The sequence below is a fragment of the Ranitomeya imitator genome, chromosome 1 (genome assembly GCF_032444005.1).
Source record: "Ranitomeya imitator isolate aRanImi1 chromosome 1, aRanImi1.pri, whole genome shotgun sequence".
NCBI classification, from domain to species: Eukaryota; Metazoa; Chordata; class Amphibia; order Anura; family Dendrobatidae; genus Ranitomeya; species Ranitomeya imitator.
Window position 1 is genome coordinate 615,232,805 of NC_091282.1, and position 15,479 is coordinate 615,248,283.

Below are 15,479 nucleotides of genomic sequence, written 5' to 3' on the forward strand. Positions count from 1 at the left end.
TCCCTTACCAAATGCGTCTCCAGCAAGCATATCATTGAGGCCCGTTGGTCTCTTGCATATTGCAAACACGCGGCACGTCTAGATTTCTCCCCTAGGCCTCTCACATTCCAGCACAAAATCTTAAAACGGGTCCCCATCAATTGACTCATCTTCACTATAAGTATCGTCAATTTTGAGCCCAAGCTGTCTAACTACCCCCCCCCCCCCCCTCCCAACTCCCCTTCCCAACTCCCCTTCCCACCCTTCCCCCCTCACATCTAACCATTCCACCTCTTTTCAAGAGTGGGGCATCATCGCCCATAGCGAACACTCCGTTTGGCATTACCTTCCCAACCCTCCTCCCACCACTGTACATAACAGGATTTCAGACATTTTGAAAAATAACGTATCTCAAAACATTTTAACGTAGAATTATTTACACACGCAAGAAACCTGCATACACTTAAAATATGCCGCATACCCTTCCTCCCCCTTTCCCAGCAACCATTACACCATCCCTTTAACTTTAACTGAATACAATCCAGCTCCCTTCTTCACCCCCCATACCCCCTGGTTTGTCAATCACATGACTCTTTGCCAACTGACAGATAAGTAAACAAGATCAGACTCTTCCCACAGTTTCAGTCTCCTTTTCCTTTAAGCTTTTTAGCATTAATATCGATCCACTGGGTAGCGTCCTCCGGCTTCTGAAAAAATTTTATCAAACGCCACCACCCTCAGTCTTGCTGGAAACATCATGGAGTACTGTACTCCCAACTCCCTCAGCCGTCTCTTGATACCCGTGAACATCATCCGTTGTCTCTGCACCAAAGTAGAATAGTCTGGGTATATAGCAATCTTTTGGCCTTCAACTGTCAGATCCGTCATGTCTCTGGCCTTCCTCAGGATAATGTCTCTGTCTCTATAGTTTAGAATTTTGGCAAGCATGGTACGGGGATTCGCTCCAGGGACAGGTGGTTTCGGTGGGACCCTATGCGCTCTTTCTACCGCGAACACTTTTGTTAGCGCCATATCTCCAAATGTCTCTAACAGCCATTTTTCAATATATTCCGTTGGATTCCTCCCTTCAGCTTTTTCAGGGATGCCCACTATGCGAATATTGTTTCTTCTGGACCTGTTCTCAAGGTCCTCATTTTTCGCAGCCAATTCAGCTATTGCTTGAGTGAACTTTTTCTCTGCTTTTTGCAGCTGCACTATATGGTCTTCTACAGTGCTCACTCTCTCCTCTACCTCCCCCACACGTTTGTCAATCTTCTGCATGGCTGCGTTTATCTGGGCTGTGTCTCCCTTAACCTCCTGTATCTGTAAGGTCAGAGACTGTTTACATGAAGAGACTAGCGCAAAAACGTCTCTTAGGGTAGGCTCAGCTTCTGGCGCCATTTCCTCGGGTCCCCCTTCTGCCACCGCCATTTTACTCTCCTTTCTCCCCTGTTGTACCTCATGTTCTCCTGCTGGGCTCTCCTCCTCCTCCTCTTTGGTATCAGCTCCGGCTCCCTCCTCTGCGGCCTCCGCTCTCGCAAACTGCTGGAGCTTTGCCGCTACCTCCATGCGCTTTCTACATGCGGCGTTCTCCTTGTCTGCCTTCTCCCTTGTGTCGGCGCCATCTTGGATTGCGCCTGCATCCCCGGCTCCCGCGTCCTTCTGCCGTCTCCTGGTCATGTTCGCCGGCTCCAGCACCACCGCTCAGCACCGCCGGACCCTCCAAGTCTCCCCGCAGCCGGTAAGCCCCCGCAGGGACCAAACAGCAGCGGCTCTGCAGGATTTTAGAATGTACAGCGGCGGGAGCTCACAGCCACACGTCCGCTCACATGGACTTTCAGGCCACGCCCCAGCACTTGCTTTCCTTAGTTGAAACCTAAACAAGACTTCACCAGGAAACGTTCGCTTCAGTTTCGTCCCTTCTCCTTCCCTGGGACCTCGTCTTGTTCTTCCTCTCAGCGGGCGAGAAAAAAGCCGTCCTTCCAGCCAGCACCTCACTAGCGTGCAAGGGGGCGCTTTTCAAAACCTTCAGGGTCCCACTCAAATAGTCACTCCAACCTGAGAATCTGGGGAGGGCTGGCTGTCTTCTCTTCGGGATGCGTGGCTATCTGCGGTTGATGCTTGGGTCAGGGAGATCGTGACCTCAGGCTACAAGATCAAATCCCCCCCACACCCGCCCAAGAAGATGTTTTTTCAGGTCCCACCTCCTAAAGGCTCCAAGCTCCGGTCCCAGGTTTCTTTCAAGCCATTTCTCTATCCTTCAGACATGTCATCTACCCGTTCTTCTCAGGGATGCTTTTCAGGTATTTATTCCAACCTTTTTTTGTGGTTCAAAAGAAGGACGGTTCGCTCCGGATTACTCTGGACCTCAAACGTCTAAACCATCGAGTCCGCCTCTGTCATTTCAGAGTGGAATTTCTTTGCTTGGTAATCTCTTCTATGAAACCCAGGGTGTGCCTATGCTCGGTGGACATTCAGGATGCCTACCTCCACATCAGAGATTTCTCTGATTCGTGATTTAGGAGGAACACTACCAGTTCACTGCTCTTTCCTTCATCATAGCCTCTGCCCCCAGAGTATTTACAAAGGTGATGGCAACTGTCATGGCCATTCTTCGATCCAAAGGAATAGAAACTATCCCCTAACTGCACAATCTCTTGATCAAGGGCAGCACGGTGGCTTAGTGGTTTAGCGCTGCAGCCTTTCAGCGCTGGAGTCCTGGGTTCATATCCCACCAAGGACAACATCTGCAAAGAGTTTGTATGTTCTCTCCATGTTTGCGTGGGTTTCCTCCGGGCACTCTAGTTTCCTCCCACATTCCAAAGACATACTGATAAGGAATTTAGATGGTGAGCCCCATTGGGGACAGCGATGATAATGTCTGTAAAGCGCTGCGGAATGTTAGCGCTATATAATAATAAAGATTATTATTATCATCAAGGGTCCTTCCTTCCTTTTGCCAGACTTCAGATCACTTTTGATACTCTTGCCTGTCTTGGCTGGATAGTCAACAGGGCAAAGTCTTCCCTGATTCCGACTCGATGCTTGGTATTCTTGGACATGCTGTTCTGTACCGCTCGTTCTAAGATTTTCAAGAGGAAAAGATCTCCTCTCCGTCTGGGCATTCATTCTCTGAGGCTTCCATCTCTGCTTCCTCTTCGGCTCTCATGAGTGTACTGGGAAAAACTATTGTGCCATGCCCTTTGCCCAGTTCCATACCTGCCCCCTTAAGCTGACCCTCCTGTCAGCTTGGGACAAGAGGATCTCTTCCCTGGACTGTCCCACTCTATTACTCTTCTGGGTGAGGCAGTTTGACATGTTGGATCCTCTCCATCTCAGTTCTTTTTGGAGAACATTCCTCTCTCTCCATTAGCATGTTTTTTTTACCAGCGATGCCAGTCTCCTCGGATGGGGAGCGGTCTTCCTTCATCACCTAGTACAGGGTCGCTGTAATTCTCGGGAGGCCACCCTTCCCATCAATCTACTGGAAATCGGAGCAATCAACCTCTCCATTGGCAGGATCTTCTCTCAGGACATCCAGTTCGCGTTCAAATAGACAACGCCACGGCCGTAACATACATAAATCACCGGGACGAAACGCGCATGAAGTCTGTTATGACGGAGATATAGAGGATTCTGTTTTGGGCAGAGTTACGTGTGCTACCAATATCTGCAGTGCACATTCCAGGGGTCTCTCCTCGGGCAAGTGGTCCCTCAACCCCATCGTTTTCCACCAAATCTGTCAGAGAAGGCATCTCTGACGTCGACCTAATGGCGTCTCGAATGACATACAGGTTGCCTCCCTTTGTTGCCAGTTCTCGTGACCCCCTGGCGATCTGCTAGGTCATTCCATGGTCTCAATTCTATCTCCCTTAACTCTGGCCTCCTCTCCCGTTGATCCTGAGAGTCGTCAAGAAAATGAAGGTGGAGGGGAGTTCAAGTAATCCTGATGGCCCCAAACTGGCCGAAAGTGACTGGTATGCAGAGTTAGTCAATCTGCTCACAGACGTTACCTAGAAACTTCCAGACCTACCCTCACAAGGTCCCCTCTTCCACCAGAGTTTTCTGCCTCTGAATTTAATGGCTTGGCCGTTGAATCAACCGTTCTGAGGGAAACCGGTTTCTCATCCCAGGTCGTACAGACAATAAGCGCAAGAAAACCCATGTCCTCATGCATTTATTACCGTTATTGGAAGGCCTTTTTTCATTAGGAGCTGAGTGATAGTGTGAAGACAATGTCTTTTTCCCTTTTATCCTCTATTTTTTCTAGTTAGACCTAGACTCCGGCCTTTCTCTCCGTACTCTTAAGGGTCAGGTCTCTGCGCTTTCAATTCTCTTTCAACAAAATTTGGCTTTTCATCCCAGGTCAAGATCTTCCTTCCTCTATGAAGTTGCTCGCCTGGCACCTCCGTATCGTACTCCGGTAGACCCATGGGATCTTAATCTAGTCATATGCGTTCTTCAGCGACCAGATTTCGAACCCATTCAGGACATTCTGTCTTCCCTTTCATGGAAGGTTGCCTTTTTGATAGCCATTACATCCATCAGAAGAGTTTCTAAGGTGACAGCTCTCTTGCCGCTCTGTCATTCTTCATCAGGACAAGGTGGTTCTCAGACCTGTCCCTTCCTATGGTGGTTTCCTCCTTCCACATTAATAAGAAAATTATTCTGCCTTTTTATGCGAATCACCAGTTCATCTTCTTTAAAAGCTTTTCACAAGCTGGACCTGGTCAGAGCCCTACGTTTCTACCTTTCAAGAACTGCTTCGTTCTGACGCCTTGTTCGTCATGCCTGAGGGTTATCGTAATGGTCTGGTCTTCTTGCTTCCAAATCTACCATCGCCCACTCAGCTATACTGTAGGCCTATTGTGTTAAATACGGACAACACCCTCTGGTTGTAAGGTCTCTCTCCAACTGGGATGTGAGGAATCCTGGACTTTTAGCCACCTGGCTTCTGCCTCTCAGATTTGCAAGACCGCGACTTGGTCCTCTCAGCACATGTTCGAGTTTCTACAGAGTTGATACTCCTGCTTCGGCTGATGCAAGCCTGGGAAGAAATGTACTGCAGCTTTTTTCGCTAACTGACTAGCTTTGTGCCTGTCGGTGGATGTATACGTCTGAGGAGGGGCTAATTAATTTTTATTTATTTTTTGCTTGGTGTCAGCCTCCTAGGTTACCTGTGTCCCCTATGAAGAAAAATTTTACGATATGAACCAGAAATCGTTCTTTTTTTTTTTTCTTTTACAAATGACTGACTGTTATATTTTCATTCTCGGGATACCAAGAAAATGAAGATGTACGTGAGCAGATGCCGCACTGGAGCATAATTACGTTTCAAGCATTCTGTGCCATGAAGTACGCCATCTATGCACTGTGCGTCACTGCCCCTAGTCATGCCCAGTGCAAAGATTACTGTGCGAGGCAGGCTAACAGCACACTGGATGACAGCGAGCATGGAAAGAGCTCAGGTGAGGGACACTCAGGTGCGTGTGTATGAATTGGGCTTAGGACATACAGTGCATGTGCTGGCGGTGTTATACAACTGGTACCTGATTTCAGTCACTGCTTGTTAACCTCTTAAATGCTGCTGACAGTCTTACTGTTGTATTTAAGTGACATGGCACCCATCAGCCTCCACTTGGATCATGGTGTGCTGATGGTTTGCTTGGGCCCCCATCTTTTTACTCCCATGAAGCCCAGCCAATGGCTAGGCTTAATAGGAGATTATAAGTTCTTCAACTGTAATAACTTACAATGCTAAGGCCATGTTCGTTCCCACATAGTGTGAATGAAGATTGCGTTGTTTTTTTTAAGCATTTCATCAAATAAAGGGGAAATGCAGCAAAAAAATCACAAAAATTTAAATAATCAGAAGTATTTTTGTACATACCACTTACAGAAACCATGCATTTAAAAAGCTTCAGAAAAATGTCAGCACTTATACTATGTATGAAAAGTCTAATGCTGCTTTATAATACAGCAGTACTAGCGTTGCAGGATATAGCACAAGCGATTGCAGGTTCATGTATCCTAGGGGACTAAACATAAATTAAACATGAAAAAAAAAAAAAAACGAAAGGGAATATCTCAGCAGATTTAATATGAGAAAAGCATAATGTAGGGATAGTCTGACTCCAGCTATGTGTCACTCACTGGACTGCTTGGTGTAGCTTCATTATAATCTTTGTTTTATGAGCAAGATATTATCACCGCAGGACAAGGTGTGCTGTGCCAGGCAGTCCAGCTAATCTGAGTAACCCCACCCCCACCACTGATTGGCAGCTGTACACTGTGTACAGGAAGTAGCCAATCAGCATTGTGGGCGGTGTTATACACAGCTTGGCCTTCTGAGCACTGCTATATTTATAGCAGAAAAAACAGGGATTCTATCAAAACTGCACCAAGCAGCCCAGTAAGCGACACATCTCTGGAATTAGGGTCTCTTCCCCCATATTATGCTGATCTCAGATTCATTTGCAAAAGCCTGCTGACTATCTCTTAAAAAAAAAACAAAAAAACTTGTATATAAACAGCAGGTGAAATTAACTCCTTCGTGCCGCTGCCCATTTTCTTTTTTGCGTTTGTTTTTCGCTCCCCTTCTTCTCAGAGCCATAACTTTTTATATTTTTTCGTCAATATGGCCATGTGAGGGCTTGTTTTTTGCGGTACAAAAACGACACCAGTGGTTTTACCATATCGTGAACTCAAAAACGAGAAAAATTTTTTAACGTTTTTAACTTTTTTTTTTTTCACCAAATCCTAAAACTGACCTGCCGTTATGATTCTCCAGGTCATTACGAGTTCATGGACACCAAACATGTCTCGGTTCTTTTTTATTTAAGTGGTGAAAAAAAAATACAAAGTTTGTGTTAAAAAAAAAAAAAATTGTGCCATTTTCAGATACCCGTAGCGGTGAGGGCTTATTTTTTGCGAGCCGAGCTGACGTTTTGAAAGATACCATTTTGGTGCAGATACGTTCTTTTGATCGCCCGTTATTGCACTCGACTTTTTCGGCAAGCACTAGAGACAGCAAATACGAAGCAAAAAATGCAGCAAAACCTGCTTTTGTTAACAGCTTCTTTACCGCCAAGAGAGCAGGTTTTGCCTGGAGGGTAAATAAGATGGCTGAACCATATAAACAGGGTCGGCGTCAGCACCCGGCGTTCCCGGGCAAGTGCCGGGCCCCGGGCGAGACAGGGGGGCCCATTCAGGGCCGGCTTTAGGGGCAGGCAGCTGCCTAGGGCCCTCGCTCCCCCAGGGGCACTCAGCTAGCGGCACATCAGCAGCCACTATGGGGCCTCTGTGAGGCAGGGGGGCCCGCCTGTCGCCAGCGCCAACTCCCCCGCCGCCGCATTGAACTATACCGGCATCTGCCGGTAAAGTTCAAAGCAAATGATGGAGGAGAGAGCGTCTCCTGACGCTCCCTCTCCCATCATTCCCCACTCTGCCGTTGCGCGATGACGTCATTGCGCACTCCCTGTGTGTCAGGCAGTGCAGCGGCAGCCACCGAGACCGGAGCAGGGAGCAGCATGGCAGGGCCGGCTCCAGGTTTTTGAGGGCCCTGGGTGAAAAAGTCTGTGGGCCCCCCTTTAACACATACCACGATTCATGATCGCATATAACACAGCCATGTAGTTTATAACACAGCCACATAGTATATAGCACAGCCACGTAGTATATAGCACAGCCACGTAGTATATAGCACAGCCACGTAGCATATAACACAGCCATGTAGTATATAACCGCCCACGTAGCATATAACACAGCCATGTTACATAGCACAGCCCATATAGTATATAGCACAGCCACATTATATAACACGGCCCATGTAGTATATAGCACAGCCCACAAAGCATATAACAGCCCAAATAGTATATAGCACAGCCACATAGTATATAACACGGCCCACGTAGTATATAGAACAGTCATGTAGTATACAGCACAGCCCACGTAGCATATAACAGCCCATACAGTATATAGTACAGCCACATAGTATATAACACGTCCCATGTAGTATATAGCACAGACATGTAGTATACAGCACAGCCCACGTAGCATATAGCACAGCCACGTAGCATATAACACAGCCACGTAGCATATAACACAGCCATGTTACATAGCACAGCCCACGTAGCATATAACAGCCCATATAGTATATAGCACAGCCACATTATATAACACAGCCCACGTAGTATATAGAACAGTCATGTAGTATACAGCACAGCCCACGTAGCATATAACAGCCCATATAGTATATAGCACAGCCCACGTAGTATTTAACACGGCCCGTGTAGTATATAGCACAGCCATGTAGTATACAGCAAGAATGGCCCCATAGTCCAGTACTCGCTTATAGTTGAAAAAAAAAAAAAAAACACTCCTCACCTCTCAATGTGCCCACGCTGCTCCCTGCTCCGGTCGCGGTGGCTGCCGCTGCACTGCCTGACACACAGGGAGTGCGCAATGACGTCATCGCGCAGTGTCAGAGGCAGAGTGGGGAATGATGGGAGAGGGAGCGTCAGGAGACGCTCTCTCCTCCATCACTTGCTTTGAACTTTACCGGCAGATGCCGGTATAGTTCAATGCGGCGGCAGGGGAGTTGGCGCTGGCGACAGGCGGGCCCCCCTGCCTCACAGAGGCCCCATAGTGGCTGCTGATGTGCCGCTAGCTGAGGGCCCCTGGGGGAGCGAGGGCCCTAGGCAGCTGCCTGCCCCTAAAGCCGGCCCTGAATGGGCCCCCCTGTCTCGCCCGGGCCCCGGCACTTGCCCGGGTACGCCGGGTGCTGACGCTGGCCCTGCAACGTGGGCACGTTGAGAGGTGAGGAGTGTTTTTTTTTTTGTAACTATAAGCGAGTACTGGACTATGGGGCCATTCTTGCTGTATACTACATGGCTGTGCTATATACTACACTAGATTGTGGCCCGATTCTAACGCATCGGGTATTCTAGAATATGCATGTCCCCGTAGTATATGGACAATGATGATTCCAGAATTCGCGGCAGATTGTGCCCGTCGCTAAGGCTATGTTCACACTAGCGTTGCGCCGCCCTGCGTCGGCGACGCAACGCACGAAAAAACGCGCACAAACGCACGCAAAAACGCGCGCGTTTTGCGACGCGTGCGTCGTTTTTTGACAAGAATCGGACGCACAGAAAATGCAACTTGTTGCATTTTCTTGCGTCCGACGCTAGCGTCGTAAACGACGCAAGTGTCAAAAAACGCCACCCAAAAAACGCACGCGTCCCCTATGTTAAACATAGGGGCGCGTCGCCGCTGCGTCGCCGGCGCAACAGCGACGCACATTGGCGGAACGCCAATGTGAACGTAGCCTAATTGGTCGAGCGATTGTGCCCGTCGCTGAATCAGAAACGTGGGATGTCTACGTCCTTTATGACATCATCGTCGCTGTGCCCAGGACAGCCAGACACAGACAGACGGAAAAACCCTTACGCAATTATATATATAGATGGGCCGTGTTAAATACTACGTGGGCTGTGCTATATACTATATGGGCTGTTATATGCTACGTGGGCTGTGCTGTATACTACATGTCTGTGCTATATACTACATGGGGCGTGTTATATACTATGTGGCTGTGCTATATACTATATGGGCTGTTATATGCTACGTGGGCTGTGCTGTATACTACATGACTGTTCTATATACTATGTGGGCTGTGTTATATAATGTGGCTGTGCTATATACTATATGGGCTGTTATATGCTACGTGGGCTGTGCTATGTAACATGGCTGTGTTATATGCTACGTGGGCTGTTATATACTACATGGCTGTGTTATATGCTACGTGGCTGTGTTATATGCTACGTGGCTGTGCTATATACTAAGTGGCTGTGCTATATACTACGTGGCTGTGTTATATGCGATCATGAATCGTGGTATGTGTTAAAGGGGGGGCCCACTGAGACTTTTTCGCCCGGGGCCCACAAAAACCTGGAGCCGGCCCTGCATATAAATATACAGAAGCTGGACAGACACCTGTCTGAGATGGTTTAGTGACTCCTGTATTGAGCAGGGGGTTGGATACGGTGACCCTGGAGGTCCCTTCCATAACATTCTAGGATTCTATAACCACACAATGCAGAAATAAGAATGTTTAAAAAAAAAAAATAAACAAAAAAATGGCGTCATTACACAGTTAGTGCGGGTGATGTAAGACGTGTCCATCAAGGGATGGGAAATTATAGCAGGGATGGAGTCTATGCTCCTTCATAATGCATGATCTGGTCCAACCCTCCTGATCCCAATTGCCAGACCCACTGGTCTATACAGTGTTCGGTTTTGTTTTTTTCAGTATTTCACCAGAAATGGATTTTTTTTTCTCCAAGTTTTTGAGTACAGTAGTTTGAATGGGGTCATTCAAAGCCACAAAAAAGCGACTATGGATAAATGTGAAATTGTACAAGGGGTGGGTGAAAAGAAAAATTACCCTGTAGGGAGGGCGTTAATTGTAAAAATACATGTGCAGCCTTTTTTTTTTTTTTTTTTTTTTTAACTCATCCGGTTTTCTTTTATTCGCAGAGCATCCAGATCTTTTTTCCCAGTATTTTACCAAGTGCCAGTATTACTTGCACCCGCTGCCTTCGCCCCAGAAGCTGGAACTTCTGGAAAACCTTTTCTCCTTAATGTTTACATCTGCAGCCGATCTGTACTCCGAGCCGTCCCTTCCTGACAGCTGCGCTGTGGAGGAGGGTGAAGAAGACCTGGAGATGAAGGTAGGACGTCTCAGTAGCCTGGACAGTGGCTCGGAGAAAGGGGAACCTGCACTGATTGTGTCTCCTACAGAAAGCCCCCCACATAAAGGCAGAGTCATCCTCACTGACCGGAACGCTTCTCTAGAAAACTCTCAGAACAATTTTTGGAACTTGGTGAAATGTAACTATATCGATCTGAAGCAATTCACCAGAAGGTTGAGTGGCTTTCTGGCGGACGAGGTCGTGTTGGACACTTTCTTAAAAATGTTGAAAGAACAGGTAGTACTAATTAAAGACTCAGGCGATTTCACATCGGCATCAGAAGACTTCAAGAACAGAGCTGTCCGATTGTCCAAATATATTTCCGAAGCCCAATGGAGGTACAAAGTGGTGATGAGCAACAGGAATGCAGGTATGGCACCCGTGGGCTTAACTTAGGCTATTAACCCCTTCACGCCGCAGCCCTTTTTTTTTTTTTTCCGCTCCCCTTTTCAGAGCCAAAACTTTGTCATTTTTCCGTCAATATGGCCATGTGAGGGCTTGATTTTTGCAGGACAAGTTGTACTTTTGAACGACACCATTGGTTTTACCATGACGTGTACTAGAAAACGGGAAAAAAATTCCAAGTGCGGTGAAATTGCAAACAAAATGCAATTCCACAATGGTTTTCCGGATTTTTGTTTTTACCATGTTCACCAAATACTAAAACTCACGTGCCATTATGATTCTCACCGATTTCATAGACACCAAACATGTCTGTTTTTTTTTTTGTTTTTTTATTTAATTTAAGTGGTGAATAAAAAATCCAAAGTTTGTTTAAAAAAAAAAATTGCGCCATTTTTCAATACCTGTAGCGTCTCCAATTTTCATGATCTTGGGTTGGGTGAGGGCCTATTTTTGCGCGCCGAGCTGACATATTTATTGTTACCATTTTCGTGCAGATACGATCTTTTGAACACCCGTTATTGCATTTTTATGTAATGTTGCCGCGACCAAAAAACTTAATTCTGCCGTTTTGTTTTTTTTTTTTTTTTTTTTCCACTATGCCATTTCCTGATCAGATTAATTCTTTTTATATCTTGATAGATCAGGCGATTCGGAGTGCTGCAATACCAAATGTATTTTTTTTTTTTTTTTTTGGGGGGGTGATTTTAACCCCTTCCCGACCTTTGACGCGCCGTATGCGTCATGAAAACCTGTGCCATTCGGACCTGTGAGGCAGCATATGCGTCATGGCCGGAATGGGCTCCTGCAGGCCGGGTGAAAGGGTTAACTGTAATTTCACCTGGCCTGCAGGGACAGGAGGAGTTGTACTTTAGCCCGGGGGGGTGGCTTCACCCCCCCCCCCGTGGCTACGATCACTCTGGCAGTTTCACTTTCAACAGCCAATCAGAGCGATTTGTAATATTTCACCTAAAAAACTGGTGAAATATTACAATCCAGCCATGGCCGATGCTGCAAAATCATCGGCCATGGCTGGAGACACTGATGTGCCCCCACCCCACCGATCGTCCTCCAATCCCACCCCCCGTGCTCCAATCCCCCCCCGCACACCGATCCACCCCCCCCGCACTGCGATCCACCCCCCCCCCCCCGTGTTCCGATCCACCCCACCCCCCCGTGCTCCCCTCCCCACGCTATCATACTTACCGAGCCTCCCGGTGTCCGTCCGTCCGCTTTCCTGGGTGCCGCCATCTTCCCGGCCGGCAGATTCGTTCCAATGTGAATTTTGATCACTGTGATAAAACCTCACAGTTATCCGCAGTGCTAAACCGCTGTGGATTTATTGCGGATTTACTGCGGTTTTTCTGCGCATTTCACTGCGGTTTTACAACTGCGATTTTCTATTGGAGCAGTTGTAAAACCACTGCGGAATCCGCAGAAAGAAGTGACATGCTGCGGAATGTAAACCGCTGCGTTTCCGTGCAGTTTTTCTGCAGCATGTGTACAGCGATTTTTGTTTCCCATAGGTTTACATTGAACTGTAAACTCATGGGAAACTGCTGCGGATCCGCAGCGTTTTCCGCAGCGTGTGCACATACCTTTTAGAATTAGGCTGTGCACACGGTGCGGATTTGGCTGCGGATTCGCAGCAATGTTCCATCAGGTTTACAGTACCATGTAAACATATGGAAAACCAAATCCGCTGTGCCCATGGTGCGGAAAATACCGTGCGGAAACACTGCGTTGTATTTTTTGCAGCATGTCAATTCTTTGTGCGGATTCCGCAGCGTTTTACACCTGTTCCTCAATAGGAATCCGCAGGTGAAATCCGCACAAAAAACACTGGCTATCCGCGGTAAATCCGCAGGTAAAACGCAGTGCCTCTTACCCGCGGATTTTTCAAAAATGGTGCTGAAAAATCTCACACGAATCCGCAACGTGGGCACATAGCCTTAGGGTTGGGTTGGAATTAGGGTTGTGGTTAGGGTTAGGGGTGTGTTGAGGTTAGGGTTGTGGTTAAAGGTGTGTTGGGGTTAGGGTTGTAATTAGGGTTATGGCTACAGTTGGGATAAGGGTTAGGGGTGTGTTGGGGTTAGTGTTGGAGTTAGAATTGAGGGGTTTCCACTGTTTAGGCACATCAGGGGTCTCCAAACGTAACATGCGCCACCATTGATTCCAGCCAATCTTGTATTCAAAAAGTCAAATGGTGCTCCCTCACTTCCGAGCCCCGACGTGTGCCCAAACAGTGGTTTACCCCCACATATGGGGTACCAGCATACTCAGGACAAACTGCGCAACAATTATTGGGGTCCAATTTCTCCTGTTACCCTTGAGAAAATACAAAATTGCTTGCTAAAACATCATTTTTGAGGAAAGAAAAATTATTTTTTATTTTCACGGCTCTGCGTTGTAAACGTCTGTGAAGCACTTGGGGGTTCAAAGTGCTCACCACATATCTAGATAAGTTCCTTGGGGGGTCTAGTTTACAAAATGGGGTCACTTGTGGGGGGTTTCTACTGTTTAGGCACACCAGGGGCTCTGCAAACGCAACGTGACGTCCGCAGACCATTCCATCAAAGTCTGCATTTCAAAAGTCACTACTTCCCTTCTGAGCCCCGACGTGTGCCCAAACAGTGGTTTACCCCCACACAATGGGGTATCAGTGTACTCAGGAGAAACTGGACAACAACTTTTGGGGCCCAATTTCTCCTGTAACCCTTGGGAAAATAAAAAATTCTGGGCTAAAAAATTATTTTTGAGGAAAGAAAACGTATTTATTATTTTCACGGCTCTGCGTTATAAACTTCTGTGAAGCACTTGGGGGTTCAAAGTGCTCACCCCATATCTAGATAAGTTCCTTTTGGGGTCTAGTTTCCAAAATGGGGTCACTTGTGGGGGGTTTCTACTGTTTAGCCACATCAGGGGCTCTGCAAACGCAACGTGACGCCCGTAGAGCATTCCATCAAAGTCTGCATTTCAAAACATCACTACTTTACTTCCGAGCCCCGGCATGTGCCCAAACAGTAGTTTACCCCCACATATGGGGTATCACCGTACTCAGGAGAAACTGGACAACAAATATTGGGGTCAAATTTCTCCTGTTAACCTTGGGAAAATAAAAAATTGCGGGCTAAAAAAATCATTTTTGAGAAAATATATATATTTTTTTTCATGGCTCTGCGTTATAAACTTCTGTGAAGCACTTGAGGGTTCAAAGTGCTCACCACACATCTAGATTAGTGCCTTTGGGGGTCTAGTTTCCAAAATGGGGTCATTTCTGGGGGATCTCCAATGTTTAGGCACACAGGGGCTCTCCAAACGCGACATGGTGTCCGCTAATGATTGAAGCTAATTTTCCATTTAAAAAGCCAAATGGCGCGCCTTCCCTTCCGAGCCCTGCCGTGCGCCCAAACAGTGGTTTACCCCCACATATGGGGTATCAGCGTACCCAGGACAAACTGGACAACAACATTTGGGGTCCAATTTCTCCTATTACCCTTGGCAAAATAGGAAATTCCAGGCTAAAAAATCATTTTTGAGGAAAGAAAAATTATTTTTTATTTTCATGGCTCTGCGTTATAAACTTCTGTGAAGCACCTGGGGGTTTAAAGTGTTCAGTATGCATCTAGATAAGTTCCTTGGGGGGTCTAGTTTCCAAAATGGGGTCACTTGTGGGGGAGCGCCAATGTTTAGGCACACAGGGGCTCTCCAAACGCGACATGGTGTCCGCTAACTAATTTTCCATTCAAAAAGTCAAAAGGCGCGCCTTCCCTTCCGAGCCTTACCATGTGCCCAAACAGTGGTTTACCCCCACATGTGAGATATCGGTGTACTCAGGAGAAATTGCCCAACAAATTTTAGGATCCATTTTATCCTGTTGCCCATGTGAAAATGAAAAAATTGAGGCTAAAAGAATTTTTTTGTGAAAAAAAAAAAAGTACTTTTTAATTTTTACGGATCAATTTGTGAAGCACCTGGGGGTTTAAAGTGCTCACTATGCATCTAGATAAGTTCCTTGGGGCGTATAGTTTCCAAAATGGGGTCACATGTGGGGGAGCTCCAATTTTTAGGCACACGGGGGCTCTCCAAACGCGACATGGTGTCCGCTAAAGAGTGCAGCCAATTTTTCATTCAAAAATTCAAATTGCGCTCCTTCCCTTCCAAGCCCTGCCGTGCGCCCAAACAGTGGTTTACCCCCACATATGAGGGATCAGCATACTCAGGACAAATTGGACAACAACTTTCGTGGTTCAGTTTCTCCTTTTACCATTGGGAAAATAAAAAAATTGTTGGTAAAAGATCATTTTTGTGACTAAAAAGTTAAATGTTCATTTTTTCCTTCCA

At 46.9% G+C, this 15,479-nt stretch overlaps 1 protein-coding gene across 1 annotated transcript in view; it reads left to right on the forward strand.

The window, feature by feature from the left end:
• The first annotated feature begins 5,260 nt into the window (after positions 1-5,260).
• Positions 5,261-15,479, forward strand: part of ZFYVE26 (zinc finger FYVE-type containing 26) — a 155,252-nt gene continuing 145,033 nt past the window's right edge. The window contains exons 1-2 of the mRNA XM_069726414.1: positions 5,261-5,447; positions 10,519-11,103. Of these exons, the coding sequence (XP_069582515.1) occupies positions 5,288-5,447; positions 10,519-11,103 (745 nt within the window). The 5' untranslated portion in view covers positions 5,261-5,287. The remainder of the gene's footprint in view (positions 5,448-10,518; positions 11,104-15,479) is intronic.